At 37.2% G+C, this 25,049-nt stretch overlaps 1 protein-coding gene across 9 annotated transcripts in view; it reads left to right on the top strand.

Moving 5' to 3' along the window:
* The window catches only part of SPAG9 (sperm associated antigen 9), a 150,402-nt gene that overhangs the window by 37,790 nt on the left and 87,563 nt on the right, over nucleotides 1-25,049 (top strand). For 6 of the 9 annotated variants that reach the window (XM_086358232.1, XM_086358223.1, XM_086358222.1 and 3 more), the window contains exon 3: nucleotides 20,774-20,844. Coding sequence is in view for 4 of the 9 variants with exons in the window: in XM_086358223.1 (XP_086214349.1) it covers nucleotides 20,774-20,844 (71 nt within the window). In the remaining 5 variants the exon portion in view is untranslated. Of the gene's footprint in view, nucleotides 1-575; nucleotides 657-20,773; nucleotides 20,845-25,049 lie in introns of those variants that run through there. The other 3 variants (XM_086358231.1, XM_086358229.1, XM_086358228.1) reach the window with 1 other exon arrangement.

The raw sequence follows: 25,049 nt of genomic DNA, 5'->3' as shown, positions 1-25,049 counted from the left end.
ATGGTGATTGAGCTTAGAGAACAGAATAAGCATGAATGGTTTGGTTCTTCTTTACTAAAGAAATGAGTAAGGAAGATACCAAGTTGTTTTTCTGTAAATTTGGAAGATTTAATCAGAGAAAATGAATTTGCTGTTTTTGGTTGATCCTGAGGAAGTAGTTCTTGGTCATGAAGATGATACATAGGAATATGTGCTGAGGGAAAACATGGATTCTCCCTACAAAGAGACTTTAGGTGGTATATAATATCGGTTTGAAAAATCTTTTGTTGAAGGTTAGGGACATGGTGAAGGACTTAATTGGCAGAGCAGAGGTTTTAATTGCTGTTTTGATGTGGTTGTGTCTGATTTGTTTGCTCTCAAGTGAGCATTTGATTCTTGCTTACCTGGTGAGACGTTTAATGCTAAATTGTTCAAGGAAAGCTTCTGAAAGACCAATGTCCGTCTTCTGAGGCCAAGTAACAGTTGGATTATCTGCCTTCCTTGAATAGTAAGAATTAATGATTCCTTTTGAGAAGGCAAATAATGAGTTGGATATGGAGTTCTAGCAGGTCTGTTTCTCTTTCTTCCCCCCATAGGCCTATCAGCAGTCTGATGGGGCAGAAGACAACAGATGGAAAAGGTGTTCCAAACTTGGCAAAGGCCATCAATCTAAGGAGGTAAGCTCTGATTTTGAGCAGGTAGAGCAGGTGGCTCTTCCTGTCTTAATCATATCCTCTTGCTCTTTGGAAAGATGAATGGAAAGAAAGAGCAATTAAAACGAGGCTAAAGTATCTTCATTAGCTATTCTGAGGGAAACATTTTGAATTAGTCTTTTGATTCTTCTCTTATTTTTCCCCTCTTTTTGTTTTTTAATTTTTTTGATGCCTTGATTTATTTTTATCTCCCATTGAATATTAACAGCTTAAAAATTGGCAGATTAGTTATATGTTGTTTTGGGATAGGAAGGATGAACAGAATCTTGTTTATTTCAAGTTAATCTCAGCTTGTGGCTAGATTGAGTAAAATGATATGATTTTAGGATTTTTTCTGAGATTATTTTGAAGTTTGGATTCACATGAGAACTATTAGACAAGAAACAATCTTTTCTTGATTAAGATTGTTCTTCATATCTTCAGATATGATACAACAGTATAGGTATAGGTTAGCTTTATGATACTTGAGATTTTAGGGGTTGTCTACCATCTTTGCCCAGATGGGCCTTTCTTTCCCACTTTCCCATCCCTTCTACTTTTCTTTTCATTTCCTTACTGATTACTTAATGGCATTCAGGACTGTGAAGATATGGCTCTTCCCAACATTTAAATGTACTTTTCATTTAAATACTATACCATCTCATGTGACTTAGGCCTTGAGAAAACCAAGTCCATTGACTGTGCTGTGGTGTTGATCTAAGTAGTATGTTGAGAAAAGAGTGAAAGATTCTTAATTTGTATATGATCTTGATGGTTAACTCATATATCTAAAAATATAATATTGATTTTCATAGTCATAGTACAGATAAACAAAACATGAAATACAGAAAGCCGTAGATAGTTTCTGTCAAGATACTTGCTGGAAATGTTAGGTTGGAGAAAATAATGGCCAAAATAATATTCAGAAAATCATCCAGAATAACAAAGATATAAACTATTCTTTAGCACCATGGGGTGACATACCTTTGATAATTTAGACTGCCTTTTAAGAGATTTTTAATGCATGTTTGTGAGCTAATGTATGATTTAAGGCAACTCTAGTTAGTTGCTGTAGCAAATAAGCCACAAAAGACATATATAATGACTCAGATGTTATATGTTATTTTTTGTTCATGTGAAATTTATTTGCTGTGCCATATTACCCAAACCAGGGGTTAAACTCAGGCCATGGTACTGGAAGTGTTGAGTCCTGACTCTTGGACTGCCAAGGAATGCTTTCTCATGTGAAATTTAAATGGATTGTTTCTAATACATGGGGGGCTCCTTTGGAGACACAGAGCCTTTCCGATTTTGCTCCAAGTTTGTCATACCTCCATTGAGTTGGAGGAAGAGGGAAAGAGCATGGAGGATTGTATGTGGAAGGTGTTTATTGGACCAGGCCTAGGAGTAGCACACATACCTTTTGCTTCTACTGGCTGTGTAACTCAGTTAGAAGCTCACTTACAGAGGCTGAAATATGTAGTCCAGCCTTGTATCCCACGGAAAAAGAGAAACTGCATTGGGTAATAATATCTGGATAATCTTTCCTTTAGCCTAAAAGCCTTAGTAGATGGTACATGATTTTGCTCAAGTATTGAGGCAAGGGAGGGGATGTACCTAAAGCTAAGCAACCATCTGCCTGCCTATTCTTTCTACTGTGAGTAAGTAATCTGAGGAAGAGAAGGTGAGCAAACTTTAATGAAAATAGAGCATTTATGATTTGTACTCTCATCTGATTTTTTAATAACTTCAGAGTTACTTTGATTTAATTTTTATTATCACTTTAAAACTTTGTAGGATATTCATTCATTCAACAAACACTAAGTGTTGAGATTTTCTTTTTTGTTCACTAACTTCTCCTTTTTTAAAAAATAAATTACTATTAAACTGAGATATAATTTTTTGATACCTATGGTAAAGGATAAACTTTGAATGACACTCCTTGCCCCTTTAAAAAAATGTAATTTGTGTAGCATAAAATCCACTGTTTTAGAGTATAGAATTCAGTGGTTTTAGTATAATCATAAATTGTACAACCATCATCATATCTAATTCCCCAGAATATTTTCATCATTCTGAAAGGAACACCATACCTGATAGTACTCATTTCTTCTGGCTTTCCCCTAGCCTCTAGTAATGTACTGTGGTATGTATGGTACTGTGATCTCTATGAAGTTGCCTGTTCTGTACATTTCATGTAAATGAAATCATATATGGTCTTTTACGAGTTTCTTTCACTTAGCATAAAATTCATCTACGTTGTAGTGTTATTGTTATTTAATTCCTTTTTAAGGGTGAATAATATTCCATATGGATATAATACATTTTATGACTACCCTCCTACCTTTAATTGTCTGTTTGTCATGCTAAACAGACAGTTGGTTCTCAGTCTCAGAACTAGAAGCAATCAAAAGTCTTCCTTGGCTGTCTGAAGCTCTACCTAGCTTTGTATGGTTGAAAGAAGATACTCCTTGAGATTCTCATTGGCATCCTGACTTGTTTAGTTACTAGTTCATAAATGGGGAAGTAGATATCTTATTATTTGCACTGTCTTTGAATCATATTCTTTTGAATATGGTTGTCTAAGGTAGCAGGTAATAAATTAGTGTTCTTGTTTTGACATACATCTGGTTGTAACTACACAAAAGAAAAAACCCATTTAATTTTAATAGGCTAGAGAAACAATTTAAGTGCCTCAAATAAATAGACTCTTAAGTAGTTGTACTGGAGTGGAGAGGAGGATGATACTTAATGCTAGAGAAACTGATTACCATTTCATTAATTTTATTTATTTTGAAGTATAATTGACTTAAAATATTACATTAGTTATAACATAATGATTTGATAATTTTTATATATCACAAAAATCTCTTCTGTCTGGCAAGCAGTAGTTTGTTCTCTGAGTCTATATATTTTGTTATATTTCTTTTTTTAATCTCACAAATAAGTGAGATCATCAGATACTTGTCTTTGTCTATTTCACTTAGGGTAATATTCTCTCAGGTTCATGCATGTTATTTGAAAGGGCAAGATTTCATTTTTTCTATGGCTGGACAATATTCCACTGTGTGTGTCTGTGTGTGTGTATAAAATCACATCTTTTTTAAAAAAAAGTTTTATTTATGGCTGTGCTGTGTCTTTATTGCTGTGTGGGCTTTTTTCTAATTGTGGGGTGTAGAGGCTGTTCTCTAGTTATGGTGCACAGGTTCCTTTCTGTGGTGACTTCTCTTGTGGAGCACGGGCCCTAGGGTGTGTGAGCTTCAGTAGTTGCAGCACATAGGCTCAGTACTTAGAGCTCCTGAGCACAGGCTCTGGAGCACAGGCCGGTAGTTGTGGTGCATGGGCCTAGTTGTTCTTTCTGGACCAAGAATCGAATCTGTGTCTCTTGCACTGGCAGGCAGATTCTTTATGACTGAGCCGCAGGGAAGCCTCCATATCTTCTTTATCTATTAATCTGTCAGTGGACACTTAGGTTGCTTCTGTATCTTATCTATTGTATGTAAGATTGCTATGGTACATATAGATTTTTGAATTAGTGTTTTTATTTTCTTTGGATAAATACCCAGAAGTGAATTCCTGGATCGTATGGTGGTTCTATTTTTTATTTTTTAAGGAATCTCCATACTGTTTTCTATAGTGGCTGTAGCAATTTAACATTCCCACCAATAGTGCACAAGTGTTCTCTTTTCTCCACATTCTTTCCAATACTTGTTATTTCTTGTCTTTTTGATAATAGTCATTCTCACAGGTATGAGATGATGTCTCATTGTAGGTTTGACTTGCATTTCTGTGATAATTGGTGATGATAAGCATCTTTTCATATGCTTGCTGGCCATCAATATGTCTTCTTTGGAAAAATGTTCAGGTCTTTTGCTCATTTTTTAATCAGATTGTTTATTTTTTTTAATAGTTGTGTTATGTTTTGGATATTAACCCCTATCCAACATATCATTTGCAAATATCTTCTTCCATCTAGTAGCTTACCTTTTTGTTTTGTTGATGGCTTCGTTTGCTCTACATAAGGTTTTTAGTTGGATATATCCCTACTCATTTATTTGTGCTTTTATTGCCTTTACCTGAAGAGATAGATCAAAAAAAAAAAAATTACTAAGACCAATGTCAAAGTGCATACTGCCTATGTTTTCTTCTAGGAGTTTTGTGGTTTCAGGTTTTACATTTTAGTGTTTAGTCCATTTTGAGTTTATTTTTGTATATGAGGTAAGAAGGTCCAGTTTCATTCTTTTACCTGTAGCTGTCCAGTTTTCCCAGTGTTATTTATTGAAGAGACTGTCTTTCTCCCAGTGTATATTCTTGCCTCCTTTATCATAGGGTAATTAACCATATAAGTATTGATGCATTTCTTATTCTGTTCCATTGATATATATGTTTGTTTTTGTGTCAGTACCATACTGTTTTCATTACTGTAGCTTTGCTTTATAGTTTGAAATCAGGGACCATTTTACCTTCGTGTTGTTCTTTGTCAAGATTGCTTTGGTTCTTTGAGATTTTCTGTGGTTCCATAAAAACTTTAGGATTATTTGTCCTAGACTGCTCAACAGGTAAAGAATCTGCCTGCAGTGCAGGAGATACAGGAAACTTGGGTTCAATTCCTGGGTTGGGAAGATCTCCTGGAGAGTAGGAAATGGCAACTCAAATAAGTATTCTTGCCTGGAAAATCCCATGGGCAGAGGAGCCTGGCAGGCTACAGTCCATGGGGTCACAAAGAGTTGGACATGACTGAGCATGCGTGCATGTGAAAAACACTATGGGTATTTTGATAGAGATTGAATTGAATTTGTAGATGCTTTGGATGGTGTGGAATTTTAACCATACTAATTCTTCTAGCCCATGATAGTGTTTAGAGTACCAGTCTTTCATTTCCTTGGTTATATTTGTCCCTAGATATTTTATTCTTTTTGGTAGGATTGTTTCCTGAATTTCTCCTTCTAATAGTTCACTGTTAGTGTATAGAAATGCAACAAATTCCTGTATATTAATTTTGTGTCATGCAGCTTTACTGAATTCATTTATTCTCATAGTTTTGTGGTAGAGTCTTTCTTCTATGTATAGTATTGTGCCATCTGCAAATAGCTATAGTTTTACTTCTTTTCCAGTTTGAATGCCTTTTATTTCTTGTTGTGGCCAGGACTTCCAGTACTATGTTGAATAAAAATGGTGAAAGAAGGGACTGACTTCCTGGCAGTCCAGTGTTTAAGACTCTGCTTCCACTGCAAGGGGCACAGGTTTGATTCCTGATCAGGAAACTAGGACCCTGCATGTTGCACAGCACAGCACACCACCCCCCCCCACCCCCACCGCCCCGGCCAAAAAAAAATGGTGAGAATGGGTGTTCTTGTCTTGTTCCTGATCTCAGAGGAAAAGCTTTAGGTTTTTACTGTTGAGTATGATGTAAGCAAGGAGATCCAACCAGTCTATTTTAAGGAAATCAGTCCTGAATATTCATTGGAAGGACTGAAGCTGATACTCTAATACTTTGGCCTCCTGATGTGAAGAACTGACTCATTGGAAAAGACCCTGATGCTAGGAAAGATTGAAGGTGGGAGAAGAAGGGGACGAGAGAGGATGAGATGGTTGGATGGCATCACCGACTGAATGGACATGAGTTTGAGTAAGCTCCGGGCGTTGGTGATGGGCAGGGAAGCCTGGTGTGCTGCAGTCCATGGGGTCACAGAGTCGCACATGACTGAGCAACTGAACTGAACTGATGATGTTAGCTGTGACTTTGTCATATGTGGCCATTGTTTAGTTGAGGTACATTTCTTCTGTACCCATTTTGTTGAGAGGTTTTCTTTTTATCGTAACTGGATGAATTTTGTCAAGCTTTTCCTGCATCTTTTGAATTATGTGATCATGTGTTTTTATTCTTGATTTTTGTTAACGTGGTCTGTTGAATGATATACTGCATTCACGTGTATTGAACCATCCTTGTATCCCTGGGAAAAATCCCACTTGAGCATTGTGCACGATTCTTTTGTTGTAGAATTTTGTTCGCTAATATTTTGTTGGGGATTTTTGCGTCTATTGTTCATCAGGGATATTGGCCTGTAATTTTAATATTTTGTATGTGGTGTCTTTGTCTTGTTTTGGTATTAGAGTAACCCTGGCCTCATGGGTTTAGACACATTCCTTTCTCTTTAATTTTTTATAGTAGTTTGAGAAGGATAGGTGTTAACTCTTCTTTAAATGTTTGGTAAAATTCCCCCTGGTTGTCTTCTGCTTCTGACCTTTTGTTTGTTGGAAATTTTTTCTTTTTTTATTTATTACTGATTCAATTTCTCTACTAGTAATCTGTTCAGATTTCCTAATTTTTCTGGATTTAGTCTTGGAAGGTTGTATGTTTCTAGGAATGTATCTGTTTCTTATAAATTGCCTAATTTGTTGGTGTATAATTGTTTGTAGCAGTCACTTTGGACTGTTTGCCTTTCTGTGAAATCTGTTGTAACTTCTCTTTCATTTCTGATTTTATTTGGACCCTCTTTTTTTTCTTGAGTTCAACTAAAGATTTATTAAGTTTATATTTTTTTCCTGTTTTGTTAAGACTCTATTTCACTTATTGCCACTCTAATCTTGATTATTTCTTTCTTTCTGTTAACATTGGGTTTTGTTATTCTTTTCCTAGTTCCTTCAGGTGTAAGGTTAGATGGTTTATCTGAGATTTTTCTTGTTTCTTGAATTTCCCTCTTGGAACTGCTTTTGATGTGTTCCATAGATTTTGGAACATTGTTTCCATTTTCATTTGTTGCAAGGCATTTTTTGACTTCCTCTTTGATTTCTTCCTTTGACCCATTGCTTGCTTAGTAGCATGTTTACTTTCTATATGTCTGTTTTTTGTGTTTTCTTCATGTGGTTGATTTCAAGTCTTATAATGTTGTGGTCTGAAAAGGTGCTTGATATGATTTCAGTATTCTTAAATTTATTGAGACTTGTTTTGTGGCCTAGCATGTGATCTGTTTTGGAGGATGTTTCAGGTGCATTTGAAATGGATCATAACTCCTCCCCAGAGAGGACTGCACAGTGTTTGCAGCTTTTGGATGGAATTCTTAAAAAGCATGGTTACAGGTGAGAGACAAAATCAGGATACAATAGTGAATGTATCAGACTAATTGGCTGATATAAAAATACAGTCAATTTACATTTTTAGGTGATTAAGTTCTACTTTTCCCTTGGATCTTTTTTCTGCCTTAAGAAATAAAATCAGTTGTGTTAAATAGTGTAACAGGTAAAATAGATTTGTACAAAAAGCTGAGTGAGAGGTTTGTTTAAGTGTACTTGTGATTTATTTTGTATTGAAAACAGTGAAAATATGAAAATCATCTGTCAGCCTAAAAGTCTGTAATGTGCAGCAGTACTAACTGAAAATATCTTTGTATTTTAAGAAAATTAACTTTTGTGCTTAGGTGAGATGATGAGTATTTAAGGCTTATAATTTTAAGATTGTAGACTTATGAAAATAATAGGAATATACTGTGGTGCATCCATATAGTGGAATATTATTCAGTGCTGAAAAGCAGTGATATACTAAGCCATGAAAACACATGGAGGAACCACTAATCGATATTACAGAGTAAAAAAAGCCAATCTGAAAAGGCTCCATACTTTAAAATGTTTGATGGATGAAATGAATGGTGGGAGGGAGGAAGGCAGAGATGAATAGAGGATTTTTAAGGCAGTGAAACTACTCTGTATGAAACTTTAATAATGCTGGATGTGCATGTGTGCACGCCGGTTGCTTAGTCATGTCTGACTCTTTGTGACCCCATGGACTGCAGCCCACCAGGTTCCTTTGTCCATGGGATTTTACAGAGAAGAATACTGAAGTGGGTTGCCATTTCCTCCTCCAGGGGATCTTCCCAACCCAGGGATCAAACCTGCATCTCTTATGTCTCCTGCATTGGCAGGTGGATTCTTTACCACTGAGCCACCTGGGAAGCCCCATAATGGTGGATACATGTCATTATGTATTTGTCAAAATTTGTAGAATATTCAGTACCAAGACTTAATCCTAAGGTAAACTTTGGGTTTTTGGTAAACTTTGGTTTGGGTAATTATGGTGTGTCAGGTACTTTCATTGACTGTCATATATGTACCACACTGGTGTGGGATGTAGATAGTAGAGGAAGCTCTGGGTGTATGGGGGTAGGGATATGTGGAAAACTGTACTTTTCCTTTGGTTTTGCTGTGAGCCTAAAACTGCTCTAAAAAATAGAATCTACTAAAAAAAATAAAGAGTAAGAGACAAGTCCCTGATAGCTCAGTTGGTAAAGAATCTGCCTGAAATGCAGGAGACTCCGGTTCAATTCCTGGGTTGGGAAGATCTGCTGAAGAAGGGATAGGCTACCCACTTCAGTATTCTTGGGCTTCCCTTGTGGCTCAGCTGGAAAAGAATCTGCCTGCAGTGCAGACCTGGGTTCAATCCCTGAGTTGGGAAAATCCCCTGGAGAAGGGAAAGGCTACCCATGCCAGTATTTTGGCCTGGAGAATTCCATGGACTGCACAGTCCATGGGGTCTCAAAGAGTTGGACATGACTGAGCGACTTTCACTTCACTTCAAGAGGCAAGTCACATGTAACTGTGTGTAGTTTGCATATACTAAATGCCTTGTTTTATGTCATATAGGGTTGCTAAAAAATAATACATATATAGACAATTTCTATGAGATGAGTAAATATAATGTGAAAAGGTTGATAAGAGAATGGGTTGATAGTTTATGAAATTTATTTTTGAGTCAAAAGTAAGAATATGATGCTAAATGAAAATAAGTGAAATGTAAGTTTAATGACTTAAAAAGCCATGAGTGGAAAGTTAAGTAATTATCAATAGAAACAATCCAAAATGCTTTAATGGAACAGAGTGATTAATAGGAATTTAAGAAATTTTTGTAAATAAGCCTCAGCCATTTTGAATAATGATCACGCTCATTTAGCTAAGTATAGGAAATACCTGGCAGTTAGTGGTATTTTGGGGCTTTATGTTTCCATTTCCACATTCTTGCTATTAAGTAGTACATTACAACAAAAGCAACCCAAACCAGTATCAGTTAGCAAGCTGCTATAAACAGGACTTGTTTCTATAAGCCACAAGCCCAGCTCTCTGTCCCAGGTCACTTGATAAACATCTTGTATGAAAGCTCCTCTCCATGATTCTCTTAATGATGTTTAGTTCTTGTATTATTAATCTGCTAGGGCTGCCATAGCAAAATCCCACAGACTAGGTGGCTTAAATTGCAGAATTTTTGTACAGTTTAAAAAAAAATTTTTTTTCTTCCTTTCTTTGTCTTGACTGTGTCAGGTCTTAGTTGTGGCACACAAGATCTCAGTCTTCACTGTGGCATGCGAGATAGTTAGTTGGGGCATGCAGGATGTTTAGTTGAGGCACAAGAACTCTTAGTTGCAGCATGCGGGATCTAGTACTCTGACCAGGGATCAAACCTGGGCCCCTTGTGTTGGAAGCACAAAGTCTTAGCCACTGGACCACTAAGGAAGTCCCCTCTGACAGTTCTAGAGGCTGGAAAGTGCTGACAGGTTTGGTTTCTTCTGAGACCGCTATCTCTTGCTCATAGATGGTCACCATCTCTGTGTGTGACCTTTTCTCTGTGCGTGTGTAGGGAGAAAGAGCTCTGTTACCTCTTCCTCTTCTTAAGAAAGGACATCAGTCCAGTGCAATTAGGACCCCATCTTTATGATTTCATTTAACCTTAATTACCTTTTTATTTTATTTTTATTTGTTTGTCCGCACTGTGTGGCTTGCAGGATCTTAGTTCTACCAGGAATTAAACCCAAGCCCCAGCAGTGAAAGTGCTGAGTCCTAGCCACTGAACCACCAGCGAATTCTCCTTAATTGCCTTTTTAAATTCTGTCTACAAGCATAGTTACATTGATTAGGGGTTCAGCATATGAATTTGGGCAGGACACAATCAGTCTCTAACAGTTGGGTCAGGAGACAGTAATTCTCCTTGGAAGCAAAAAGTGGTGTAGCTTGAAATATCTGATGCTGAAGGGTCTTGCGGGCCATAATACAGGCTCCCTCCCTCTTCTTTACTTTCTTTTGTTCTGTCACAGGAAGTTGTTGAAGGGTTTTGAGCAGTCACTATCTGACTCCGGGCTACAAATTTAAGAATGCAGAGGAGCAAAGACTAGAGCAGAGACATTAGTCAGAAGATAGCAGTAATAATCCAGGCATGAGATGATGTCTTAAATCAAGGTGGGGGTAATAGAAATGGTAAAAAGTTGTCAGATTCACGATTTGTTCTAAAGGCAAAATGGACAGAATTTGCTGATGGAATGTAATGTGGGAAAAGAGAAGAGCAAAAGTATAGCTGCAAGATTTTTGCCTAAGAAAATTATGGGAAAGCAGCTTTGGGAGAGAAAAATCAGTACATTTTGACTTTGTAGACATCATACTATACATAATTTTTTGTTTCAGATATAGCAATAATATTCAACATCCTTCTTTTAAGTTCTAGGCACTATTCCACATCAGTGCTCATGGATAATGATGCATTCATTTTAACAGTGGCTTCCCAGGTGTTGCTAGTGTAAAAAATCTGCTTGCCAGTGCAGGAGACACAAGAGAAGAGGGTTTGATCCGTGGGTCAAGGGAAGATTCACTGGAGTAGGAAGTGGCAACCCACTCCAATATTCTTTCCTGGAAAATTCCGTGAACAGAAGAGCCAGTGCTTATGAATAATACTGCATTCATTTTAACAGTACCTTTAATTGTTGTATTAAAAACACATATGCCAGAATACTGCAGTGATAAGGGAACAGTCTGTATGAGTTCAGTACCTTTGGACTGTGAAACTTTTGCACCTTGTTTTATGTCCCTGCATATGTTCCAGTGTCTCCTGCTTTATAGTCTTTGGGAACTTGAATAGAATTTGTGTCCTGCTTTTGTTTGAGAATTGTATACATTTTAATTATGTTGAATTGGTCCATAGTGCTTTTCAGGTCTACTATATCCTTCTACTTTTCTGTCTATTCATTCTATTAATTTTTGAGGGTTTGATATTGAAGATCCAATTTAAAATCTTTATTTATTTACTTAAAAAATAATTCTAATATATGATATAACTATGTGTAATTTTGTTCTGTAATTTTTTTTCTTGTTCTGTAATTTTTAAGTCTCCTGTAAATGTGTTATACTTTCATAATTTAAAAAATAGAAAAGAAAGAGAAAAAGCACATGTGCCAGGTTCTGTTCTATGCCCTTTTCAAATATTAGCTCTTCCTTAATCCTGATAACCAACTCTGATATATTATTATTATTCCTCAACTATAAATAAGGAATAGAGGTCCAGGGAGGTTAATATACCTGATATAACATAACTTGGAATATAGTTCCAGTGTAGCTAACTAATGTAGCTTAGTTACTACATTGTAGTCTATCATATACTATCATAATTTACTTTGCCATCCAATTAATGACATTCGGGAAGGGAATTCCAAATTAATTAGGTAATCTAAGCTTTTTACTTGGAGCTTCAATGTCAAACTCTCAAAAATTAATAGAATGAATAGACAGAAAAGTAGAAGGATATAGTAGACCTGAAAAGCACTATGGACAAAAGCACATAGAATATTCATTTTAATATCTTTGGGCATCAAGTGTATTTCCATAGGATAAATAAGAGTAGTAACAGTGGGTCAGATTATACACGTTGCTTATTTTAATACCTATCACCAACATGATGTTCAAAAGTGTAATTCCAATTTATTTTCCAATGATGGCAAGGAACAGAGATCATTCTGTCGTTTTTGAGATTGCATCCAAGTAATGCATTCAGACCCTTTTATATTTCCCCAATCTGGTAATATTTTTGCTTATCTCCCTATACATTTTAATGAGGAATCAGCACAGTATTTGTTACGGTTCTGAGTAGTCTGTTTAAATCCTGCACTATATATAGAATTTATAGGAGTTGTTGGAGAACATAAAGCATGAGTATTTAGCCAAGGAAAGTGTAAAGGAGGTACACGTTATGTTTGGAATCAGATGGGATGGAGCTGTATACACAGTAAATTCATTAGATAATAACTCCTCCCCAAAGGGGACTGCACAGTGTTTGCAGCTTTTGGATGGAATATTCTTAAAAAGCATGGTTATAGATGAAGGACACAATCAGGATAAAAGAGTGAATGCATCAGACTAATAGACTTATGTAAAATAGTCAATTTACATTTATCCTAACTTCAAGCACATGCTTTGCTAGCGTGTGAGATGAGTGCAATTGTGCAGTAGTTTGAGCATTTTTTGGCATTGCCTTTCTTTGGGATTGGACTGTAAACTGACCTTTTCCAGTCCTTTGGCCACAGCTCAGTTTTCCAAATTTGCTTGCATATTGAGTGCAGCACTTTCTTTTAAGATTTGAAATAGCTCAACTGGAATTCCATCACCTCCACTAGCTTTGTTCGTAGTGATGCTTAGGGTCTTAGGACCCATTTGACTTCACATTCCAGGATGTCTGGCTCTAGGTGAGTGATCACACCATCGTGACTAACTGGGTTGTGAAGATCTTTTTTGTACAGTTCTTCTGTGTATTCTTGCCACCTCTTCTTAATAGCTTCTGCTTCTGTTAGGTCCATACCATTTCTGTCCTTTATTGTGCCCATCTTTGCATGAAAAGTTCCCTTGGTATCTCTGATTTTCTTGAAGAGATCTATGGTCTTTCCCATTCTATTGTTTTCCTCTATTTCTTTGCATTGATCACTAGGAAGGCTTTTTTTTTTTTAATCTCTCCTTGCTATTCTTTGGAACTTTGCATTCAAATAGGTGTATCTTTCCTTTTCTCCTTTGCCTTTAGTTTCTCTTCTTTTCTCAGCTATTTATAAGGCCTCCTCAGACAACCATTTTGCCTTTTTGCATTTCTTTTTCTTAGGAATGGTCTTGATCCCTGCCCCCTTGTACAATGTCACGAACATCCGAACATCCGTCCATAGTTCTTCAGGCACTCTGTCTATCAGATCTAATACCTTGAATCTATTTGTCATTTCCACAGTATAATCATGAGGGATTTGATTTAGGTCATACCTGAATGGTCTAGTGGTTTTCCCTACTTTCTTCAGTTTAAGTCTGAATTTGGCAATAAGGAGTTCATGATCTGAGCCACAGTCAGCTCCCAGTCTTGTTTTTGCTGACTTATAGAGCTTCTCCATCTTTGGCTGCAAAGAATATAATCAATCTGATTTCAGTATTGACCATCTGGTGATGTGCATGTGTAGAGTCATCTCTTGTGTTGTTGGAAGAGGGTGTTTGCTATGACCAGTGCGTTCTCTTGGCAAAACTCTGTTAGCTTATGTCCTGCTTCATTCTGTACTCCAAGGCCAAATTTGCCTGTTACTCCAGATATCTCTTGACTTCCTACTTTTGCATTCCAGTCCCCTATGATGAAAAGGACATCTTTTTTTTTTCTGGTGTTAGTTCTAGAAGGTTGTGTATGTCTTCTTAGAACTGTTCAACTTCAGCTTCTTCAGCATTGGTGGTTGGGGCATAGACTTGGATTACTGTGATATTGAATGATTTGCCTTGGAAACAAACAGAGATCATTCTGTCGTTTTTGAGATTGCATCCAAGTAATGCATTCAGACCCTTTAGTTGACTATGATGGCTACTCCATCAAAATTCTCCAAGCCAGGCTTTAAGAGTATGTGAACTGTGAACTTCCAGATGTTCAAGTTGGATTTAGAAAAGGCAGAGGAACCAGAGATCAAATTGCCAACATCCGTTGGATCATTGAAAAAGCAAGAGAGTTCCAGAAAAACATCTACTTCTGCTTTATTGACTATACCAAAAGCTCTGACTGGGTGGATCACAACAAACTGTGGAAAATTCTGAAAGTGATGGGAATACCAGACCACCTGACCTGCCTCCTGAGAAATCTGTTTGCAGGTCAAGAAGCAATAGTTAGAACTGGACGTGGAACAAAAGACTGGTTCCAAATTGGGAAAGTAGTACGTTAAGGCTGTATATTGTCACCTTGTTTATTTAATTTATATGCAGACTACATCATGTGAAATGCCAGGCTGGATGAAGCACAAGTTGGAATCAAAATTGCTGGGAGAAATATCAATAACTTCAGATATGCAGAGGACACCACCCTTATGGCAGAAAACCAAGAACTAAAGAGCCTCTTGATGAAAGTAAAAGAGAAGAGTGAAACAGTTGGCTTAAAACTCAACATTCAGAAAACTAAGATCATGGCATCCGGTCCCATCACTTAACGGCAAAGAGATGGGGAAACAGTGGAAACGGTGACAGACTTTATTTTCTGGGGGCTCCAAAATCACTGCAGATGGTGACTCAGCCATGAAATTAAAAGACGGTTGCTCCTTGGAAGAGAAGTTATGACCAACCTAGACAGCGTAGTAAAAAGCAGAGACCTTTGCCAACAAAAGTCTGTCTAGAGAAAGCTTTGGTTTTTCCAGTAGTTATGTATAGATGTGAGAGTTGGACTATAAAGAAAGCTGAACTCCAAAGAATTGATGCTTTTGAACTGTGGTGTTGGAGAAGACTCTTGAGATTCCCTTGGACTGCAAGGACATCCAACCAGTCCATCCTAAAGGAAATCAGTCCTGAATATTCATTGGAAGGACTGATGCTGAAGCTGAAACTCCAATACTTTGGCCACCTGATGCGAAGAACTGATTCATTGGAAATGACCCTGATGCTGGGAAAAATTGAAGGCGGGAGGAGAAGGGGACAACAGAGGATGAGATGGTTGGATGGCATCACCAACTCAATGGGCATGAGTTTGAGCAAACTCTGGGAGTTGGCAATGGACAGGGAGGCCTGGCGTGCTGTAGTCCATGGGGTCGCAAAGAGTTGGACACGACTGAGTGACTGAACTGAACTGAATTAACACATTAAATTAGTTTTGGATTAGTTTATGTGTTCATTTGAAGTTTGTATTCTTTTGCTTCTCTTTGTTTTCCTCAGTATCCTGTTTGTGAGATTCCTCCATGATGTGCACAGCAATAATTCCTTCATTCTCATTATTGTATAGTATTCTAGTACATGAATATTTATATATTTTGCAGTTGATGGATATTTGGGTTGATTCCATGTTGGAACACAAATAGTGCTGCTCTGAACATTGTTTTAAAATGCCTTTTGGTGGACACATAGACATATATCGTAATAATGAGCTTGTTTTGTCATAGGAGTGGCAAATAATTCAACTTCATTAAATCTTGCCAAACAGTTTTCAAATTGGGTGTATCAGTTTATACTCCCACCATCAGTGTATGAAAGTTGTATTTTTTTTTTTAAAGTCTTCATTGAATTCATTGGATTATTGCTCCGGCTTTCTGATTTTGGGTTTAGGCCGGGAGGCATTTGGGATCTTAGCGCCCTAACTGGGGTTTGAAACCCTGCCACGTGCACCCCCCCAACCCGCCCCTCTGGAAGGTGAAATCCCAACCACCAGACCACCAGGGAAGTCCGTGTATGAAAGTTCCTTACCAGACCGTGTTCCTTACCAACACTTTTTATTTTAGCTCTTCTGACAGGTATATAGTGGTTTTTTGCATTTTAATTTTATTTATTTATTTTTGGCTGTGCTGCCCAGCTTGTGGGATCTTTGTTCCCTGACCAGGGTTCACACTCAGGCGCTTGACAGTGAGAGTGCCCAGTCCTAACCACTGGACTGCCAGGGCAGTACCGCATTTCGGTTTTGATATATATATCATCATGATTTATTATGTTGGCTACATGTTTTACGTGGCAGTTTGATACTTTTGAATTGTAGTACCTGTGATGAGGTTCTTTCCAGAAGAGAGGATTTTTTTTTTGTTTCAAGTAATAAAGGAGCACTCTCTATACTTTTTTCCCCCAAGGTGAAAATTTAAAGTAGATTCCAATATATAAAACAAATTAAAAGAAGTACTTCTTGAGAGGCAGAATGCCATGATAAATAAAAGAAGATTCTGGGCCTAGTGTCATCCATTAGGAGTTGTAATCCTGCGTTTACTAGTTCTGTGAATTTGGGCAAGTTACTTAACCCCTATTTGCTTCAGTTTTCTTATCCCTAATATGAAATGTAATGAAGTTTCATCATAAAGTTAATGTCAGGGTCAAGTTAGGTTTTTAATATAAAGTGCCTAGGACAGTGCATGGTACATGACAAGTACTGTGTAATTCTGGCTGTTAGTGGTGGACATTGATATAAATTTATTTATGAACTTATACAAAATTGATGAGAATGAGGTTCTACTGTTGTGCACAAATTTGAAATGAGGGTTATGGATGATCATCAGTTCAGTTGCTCAGTTGTGTCCGACTCTTTGCGACCCCATGGACTATAGCAGGCCAGGCTTCCCTGGCTATCACAAACTCCCAGAGCCTACTCAAACTCATGTCCATCGCATCAGTGATGCCATTCAACCATCTCATCCTCTGTTGTCCCCTTCTCCTCCTGTCTTCAATATTTCCCAGCATCAGGGTCTTTTCCAAGGAATCAGTTCTTTGCATTAGGTGGCCAAAGTATTGGGAATTTCAGTTTCAGCATCAGTCCTTCCAATGAATATTCAGGACTGATTTCTTTTAGGATGGACTGGTTGAATCTCCTTGATGTCCAAGGGACTCTCAAGAGTCTTCTCCAACACCACAGTTTAAAAGCATCAATTCTTTGGCGCTCAGCTTTCTTTGTAGTCCAACTCTCACATCCATACATAACAACTAGAAAAACCATAGCTTTGACTAGATGGACCTTTGTTGGTAAAACAATGTCTCTGCTTTTTAATATGCTGTCTAGATATGTCATAGTTTTTCTTCCAATGAGCAAGCGTCTTTTAATTTCATGGCTGCAGTCACCATCTGCGGTGATTTTGGAGCCCCCAAAATTAAAGTCTGTCACCATTTCCACTGTTTGCCCACCTATTTGCCATAAAGTGATGGGACTGGATGCCATGATCTTAGTTTTCTGAATGTTGGGTTTTAAGCCAAATTTTTCACTCTCCTCTTTCACTTTCCTAAAGAGGCTCTTTAGTTTTTCTTTGCTTTCTGCCATAAGGGTGGTGTCATCTGCATATCTGAGGTTGTTGATAATTCTCCTGGCAATCTTGGACTTCCCTGGTGGCTCAGATGGTAATGTGTCTGCCTACAATGGGGGAGACCTGGGTTCAATCCCTAGGTCGGGAAGATCCCCTGGAGAAGGAAATGGCAACCCACTCTAGTACTCTTGCCTGGAAAATCCCATGGACGGAGAAGCCCGGTAGGTTACAGTCCAAAGATTTGAACACGACTGAGCGACTTCACTTTGTTTCTTTTCTTTCCCCGGCAATCTTGATTCCAGCTTGTGCTTTATCCGGCCTGGCATTTTGCATGATGTTCTCTGCATATAAGTTATATAAGCAGGGTGACAATATACAGCCTTGGCATACTCTTTTCCCGATTTGGAACCAATCTGTTGTTCCATGTCCAGTTCTAACTGTTGCTTCTTGACCTGCATACAGATATCTCAGGAGGCAGGTCAGGTGGTCTGGTATTCCCATCTCTTCAAGAATTTTCCGGTTTGTTGTGATCCACACAGACAAAGGCTTTAGTGTAGTCAATAAAGCAAAAGTAAATGTTTTTCTGGAACTCTCTTGCTTTTTCAATGATCCAGCAGGTGCTGGCAATTTGATCTCTGCTTCATCTGCCTTTTCTAAATCCAGCTTGAACAATCTGAAAGTTCACAGTTTACATACTGTTGAAGCCTGGCTTGGAGAATTTTGAGCATTACTTTGCTATCGTGTGAGATGAGTGCCATTGTGCGGTAGTTTGAACATTCTTTGGCATGCCTTTCTTTGAGATTGGAATGAAAACTGACCTTTTCCAGGCCTGTGGCCACTGGTGAGTTTTCCAAATTTGCTTGCATATTGAATGCAGCAGTTTCACAGCATCATCTTTTAGGATTTGAAATAGCTCAACTGGAATTCCATCACCTCCACTAGCTTTGTTGTGGTGATGCTTCCTAATGCCCACTTGACTTCGCCTTCTGGAATTTCTGGCTCTAGGTGAGTGATCACAGGATTGTGGTTATCTGGGTCATGAAGATCTTTTTTGTTTCTCCCAGGTCTATACCATTTCTGTCCTTTATTGTGCTCATCTTTGTATGAAATATTCGCTTGGTATCTCTGGTTTTCTTGAAGAGATCTCTAGTCTTTCCCATTCTGTTGTTTTCTTCTGTTTCTTTGCATTGATCGCTGAGGAAGGCTTTCTTATCTATCCTTGCTATTCTTTGCAATTTTATTTTAGCCTCAGTCTCCAGTTTTTTGTTTTGGTTGCACAATTTGAGGAAAATTTTGATTCATATAGATGAGCAATTAAAAACACTTAAGGTTCACCCAGTAATTTTAGGATTATGCTCTTAGAACAATTTAATTGACAAAAAATAGTAGAAAATGTTTATATTGAAGTTGTTACTAAATATAATATCTACATTTGGTTGGATTTCTTGTTTTTAAATAAAAATCACAGAAGTTGCACTAAAACTTAATATGGCTTCAATATCTGTTTTGTTATCACGGAACAGCTGTCTTACAGATTTGCTTTTTATTGCTTTCAGCCACAAGATGAGATGAGCAGCCCATGTCCTCAGGCCTTCCCTGGCCTGATAAGTGTGACCCTATGGCTACTATAGTGTGTGTACTTATTGCTGCAAATTTAATGAGCCAACACATAGGCTTCATGAAAAACAAACTGAAAGTCAGAGCTACACTTTTCCTAATTCATGGCATATTTTCAAGGTATTCAAATAAAGGTGAACAGTAGAGCTACACAAATAAAAAACATGAGTTTACCAGTCAGCACAAGTTATGTGTTATGTGGTGTCTGGCATGTTAATATTAGGCATATGAAAACATTCATGTATGTGCTGTTATAGTTCACAGTAGTTAACTCTTAGAGCCAGCTGACGCAGTCACCAGCTGTCTCTTATAAACAGTCTTGCATGTTTGTAGCTGTCTGACCCTTATACCAAGAGAACCTTTCCAACTGTGCTCATGCTTTCAAACAGACTAATGTGAGTATCTTGACAAACTCCTTTAGCACCAGCTTTACTTCTCACCAGCGGACTGTGTCCCACTGCTCCTTAATCAGCATGAGCTCCTCTAGAATGGCCAGTCTCTCCTCTGCCTCTCCAGCTCCATGGTTTTGTGTTCCCTTCTCTGTAGTAGCAGTACCTGCCTGCTACAGCCCCATTACTATCTATCTTGAGTATTGTAATTTCTTCCTGGTCCTGCTTGGATTCCATTTTCTCTCAGAATCATTCCTATCTGATACCATTCTTTTCTCTGAAATCCTGTCCTGACACTGTGTATCTCAGGATCTAAAATGTATTTTTAAAATATTGAAGTTGTGCTCTATCCCAACTTAGTGCCACTCACAAACTCCATCAGCAGAGGGAGCTAAATACAAGAAGATGAGTCCCTGAAATTAAAACCTGAAGTTAAAGAAGGTGCTTATAAAAATAGTAACATGTTCACATACTGTTCAGTAATGAAAAAGAGGTGGAATACTATTAGAAATCAGTGGTTTGGGGTTCAGTTCAGTCGCTCAGTTTTGTCTGACTCTTTGCGACCCCATGGACTGCAGCACGCCAGGCCTCCCTGTCCATCACTAATTCCCAGAGTTTACCCAAACTCATGTCCATCGAGTCGGTGATGCCATCCAGTCATCTCATCCTCTTTCGTCCCCTTCTCCTCCTGCCCCTAATCCCTCCCAGCATCAGGGTCTTTTCCAATGAGTCAACTCTTGGGGTTAGGCTCAGGTTAAGACTTCTGTGAGGAGATTTGTATGATCTTTTTCAAAGAGGTAATTCTGTATCATGTTAAAAACCTACTTAGATAAGGATGTTTATTACATAAGCATATTGGGAGAAGCAGTAAGATGTTTTTAGTCTTTTTAAAAATATTCTGTTTATTCCCTCTGCAAAAATGTTATTAAGGACATGAAGCAAGGTCACTAGCCTTGTGAAGACTTTGATATGGAGTAACGAGGCTTGCAGTTACCAAGGATTATGGATAAACCAGTCCAAGTTTTAAAGATAGAATTTTCAAGTAAATTTTTAATTTGGTTTTGATTAAGTGTATGTATCTTAATTTCAGTTAGCAGACTTGAAGAAAGAGAAGCGGAACTGAAGAAAGAATATAATGCCTTGCATCAGAGACACACTGAGGTGGGTTTCTAGGTTGGTTCTTACCATACTAACATTAAGATAAAGAAATTAACCCTAGAAAATATGTTTTAATTTTTCTTTGAAAATCAGCCAGTATTATCCTTGGGGGTTATTATTCGCGAAAGCTTTAAATGTCATGTAGCATTTACTTAGTTACCAAATACTGACTTTAATGTCTTTTATCTGGAGTTAACTTTTCATGTTATGAATAATGTAATAATTAAGGCATTTCCAATAGTTATGTTTTTGACTGGTTGAGTAAAAACCTAACTTGTACGTATTAAAAAGTATACATGATACTAATATGAGAGAATTGATATAACTTATTTTGATACCTGTTGGGACATGGTGGATTGCCAGATTGTTGGTCAGAGTCTCTACATTTTTAAGGCAGTATAAAGTACTTAATTTGCATTAAGCTCATAACAAATGGCAAACGAATTATAATGTCTTAAAATGACTCTAAAACAGGTTTTCTGCATGAAGTTTCAGTGTTTCAGATTAACAACTCTTGCACATAATCTCTTCAAAGCAAGTTAGAAAATGTTTAAAAAACTCCTTTTTATGACTCTCTGTCAGCCTTTCCTGTGTTGCGTTTGTTTCTTTCTGTCTCCTTCAGGTGAAAATTGTGAACTGGGATTCACACACTTAAACAGAATTTTCATAGACACATGCACTGTTACTTGAAAAAAATAATTGCTCTTTCTCTTTCTAGTCCAAACTTTCCCGTGATACGGATGGTTTAGTCTTTAGCTTCCATTTTCCTTTCAGTATTGGGGGTGATCTCTTATCCTGCCTCCGGTAGGGACCTATATTGTTGCTTTAAAGTCGTATAAAACCCCACTCACTGCAGTCAGTTTCATTTGTTTTTGAGAGTAATGTGCTTTTAACACCTTCCACACCTTGTTGGAATTTCTTCCTGGCATGTGAGGTTTATTACTGTTTTAGCTAACATAGCCATGTACCAAGCATGAAGTGTCACGGAATTGATGAGTGGTAAAGGAAAAAGATTAGCCACAGAGGGCTGGAACCATAGAGCTCTGGGAAAACAGAATAGCTTACATATGAAAAAATAACCACATTTGAATAAGATGGTATTTGGTACATATTAAGACTGTTAAAAAACAATTGGTTGTTAAAGGTTTATTGTTTGTTCTTTTCACACCATTCATTTCATGCCCCAACAGTGTGCTGTACTGGTAGTTCTTATCAATGCTGATAATTACAAACATGTTTGTGGGAATAGGTTTATGTGCCATAAATAATTGATAGTGATGAATAATGAATTATGTTTTTTTATTGAAGATTTTAATTAACCTTTGTAATTGAGGATTGTTAAATTGAAATATGTCTAAAATATATGCTGTCTTAAAGTCATTGTAAAGTGAAATTACGTATTTTCTCTCATATATGTACATAGTTTTTATATTTCTATTCCTTCAGAGAAAGAAAGTGAAAGTGAAGTCGCTCAGTTGTGTCCTACTCTTTGTGACCCCATGGACTGTAGCCTACCAGGCTCCTCCCTCCATGGGATTCTCCAGGCAAGAGTACTGGAGTGGGTTGCCATTTCCTTCTCCAGGGGATCTTGCCGATCCAGGGGTCAAACCTGGGTCTCCCTCATTCCAGGCAGACGCTTTAACCTCTGAGCCACCAGGGAAGGACGGCATTCCTTCAGAGAACAGTCTAACAGAAAAAAAGAAGGATCTCAGGAAAATCTTAAATACCAAGGCAGAGAGTTGGGCCTGTCTAATAACTGTGAAAGATCTTACATGTAGCATTTTCACAAGATCCCCTCCTTTAGTCATAAGCAGCTTCTGTCCTCTGATAGGCTCTCTGTATTTTGCTCTGCCTCAAGCAATGTTTATAAGACACAGATATGGCTTCTTTCAAATGTGTTTGTGTATTTATACATCTGTACTAGAAATACCATTCAATTAGCAATTATAAATTGCTATCCAATGCTAAAGAACTAGGTCCTTTAAAGGTAAATTTTGAAAACCTTCTGGGAAAGGAAGTCTGAAGGGTTTAATCTTTCCATTGTTACTTTTAACTCAGTACCCTTTTTTATAGGTACACAAAAAAGTTGTTTAGACAGCACTTTTATCAAACACGTTGTTTGCTGCTTAAGGGAAATCTCGGGCTCGTTTCCTAATATGAATAACTGCTCTCTAATCAAATTCAAAATTTTATACACATTATTGAATTTGCTTAAAAGGACAGTGGAGGAAATATACATACTCATTAATCACCAAAAACTTGAACCCTTGTCTTACTCCAAGGAGTGTTTAAATGCATTCTCGTCTTATCCTCTGAGCAAACTCTTTATCACCCACCCCCATTTTACAAACTGAAGCTTAAAAGAGAATATGGAGTGATTTGTCCCAAATGCTATGCTAGTATGTGACTGGATTTGAATCTAGGTCTCTCTGATTCCCTTTTCCTGAATTTTCAGTGCTTTTAAGTTATGAAACACATGTTAAATGCACTAGAAGATTTTCTGTCTCTTTGTTTCATGGTGTCTCAACCATTTTAAGAATTGTGGCCTTGTGGATATACTTACTGAACTGCATATGGAAAGATTAAAGGCCAACAGAATTAAAAGGATTCATGCTATTTGTCTCCAAAATCTCTCTTTTTTGCCTTGTTTTTCTAATAACTGTTGTCTTGCATTTCAGTTTTAGCCAAAGCTAAATCAATGTCTGCTGTGAAAATTTCTCTAGGTGGGAGGGGATTTGGGATGTTCCAAATAGTGTGCTTGGGATCCTTCTCCATGACTCCAGCTTCTTGTTGCTGAATTGACTCTTGAATATGTGTGAATTAATATGCATACCTGAGAAAATTGAGAGTTGTAGTTCTGAGATCAGGAGGGATGGGTCTGGTGGACCCAAAATAGATTATCTAAAATATATTCTATTTTACTTTCATACCTCTCTTCTACCTTGCAGCATTCATTGTCCAATACTCAGTTGGTTTTGTTTTAATAAAAAAACAGAGCTACTCTGTGAAGCCCTAAATTTAAATTTAATTAAAATTTAAATTTTTATGTATAATTTATTTTATCTACTTTTTTGTGCTTATATAGAATATACTTCAGACATCAGGAAATGTCTTAGAATGTGGGGTTTTCTTGTGGGTGTGATGAAAAAAGGACAGTGAGCTTATTGCCTGCCTCCAGAAGTGACTGAAACGGCACCTGGATACACCGCAAGTCTCATAATCCTTAACTGCTCTGATGACTGAGTCAGATGGATCTGAGTTCTGGCCGCAAAGCCAGCTAGCTACTGACAGAACGCAGTTAATCATTAACTAGCTGGTCAAATTGGACAAGTTATTTTAACCTCCTTAAAATGGAGTTTATCTAGAAAATCATATTATTGTTCTGAGGATTAATTGAAACAGTAGCTCTACATGCATTAGCTGATATGTAGATGGTGATCAATAAATATTAGCAGCCATTTTGTTGTTGTTCTTTTGTCCTACTAAGTGCTAGTTCAATTGGGTTAAAACCAGTTTCATTGTGTAGACCATTTTGGAATGTTAGAATACTGTATCTCCAGTTACTTGGGATCACTTTTTTGATTGGGAATTGGTTTGGAATTCAACATCTAAAATAAAAAATTTTAAATTTATTTAAGACAGTAGTCAATCTGTAGAACGGACTGTTTTGGGTAGAACCAATTCTGTATCTTTGCATTTTATTTAATCTTTTAATTTTTTTTATATTGAATAAATAGATTATTATAGACTCAATTTAGGAGAGATTTCTATTTATTTCAATCCCTAAAGGAACTTAGTCTTCATTTGAATGAATCAAATTCATATGATTACTTTCCATTGTAAAAGAATTCAACTTAGATTTTCTAAAATCTTTTGAAATTTTAAATTGATATATTTGGTCCGACCATCACTTTGTTATGCTAGTCTCATTTAAATTTCTTCCTCACTTGAAGTTTTTCCTGATACTAGATGGAAGCAACTCAGCATTTCTGCCTCACTGACACAAACACAAAAATTGTATTTCTGCAGAACTGTTGGAAAAGAGAAAACATTTAAACTTAAAATTATGTAAATTTAAAAGCTTTTAAAAATGCTTTCATATACATATCTGTGTGATTATATATTCATCTTTTTTTGCCTGATACACTTCTTATTTGTACTAATTTTAACTTGGGGAACAGCCTGGTTGATTCTTTTATATTTGATTT

This window comes from Bos grunniens, chromosome 19 (genome assembly GCF_055505025.1).
Source record: "Bos grunniens cultivar Pamir isolate PY7600 chromosome 19, Bosgru_T2T1.0, whole genome shotgun sequence".
NCBI classification, from domain to species: domain Eukaryota; kingdom Metazoa; phylum Chordata; class Mammalia; order Artiodactyla; family Bovidae; genus Bos; species Bos grunniens.
This window is presented reverse-complemented; position numbering and strand designations above follow the sequence as displayed.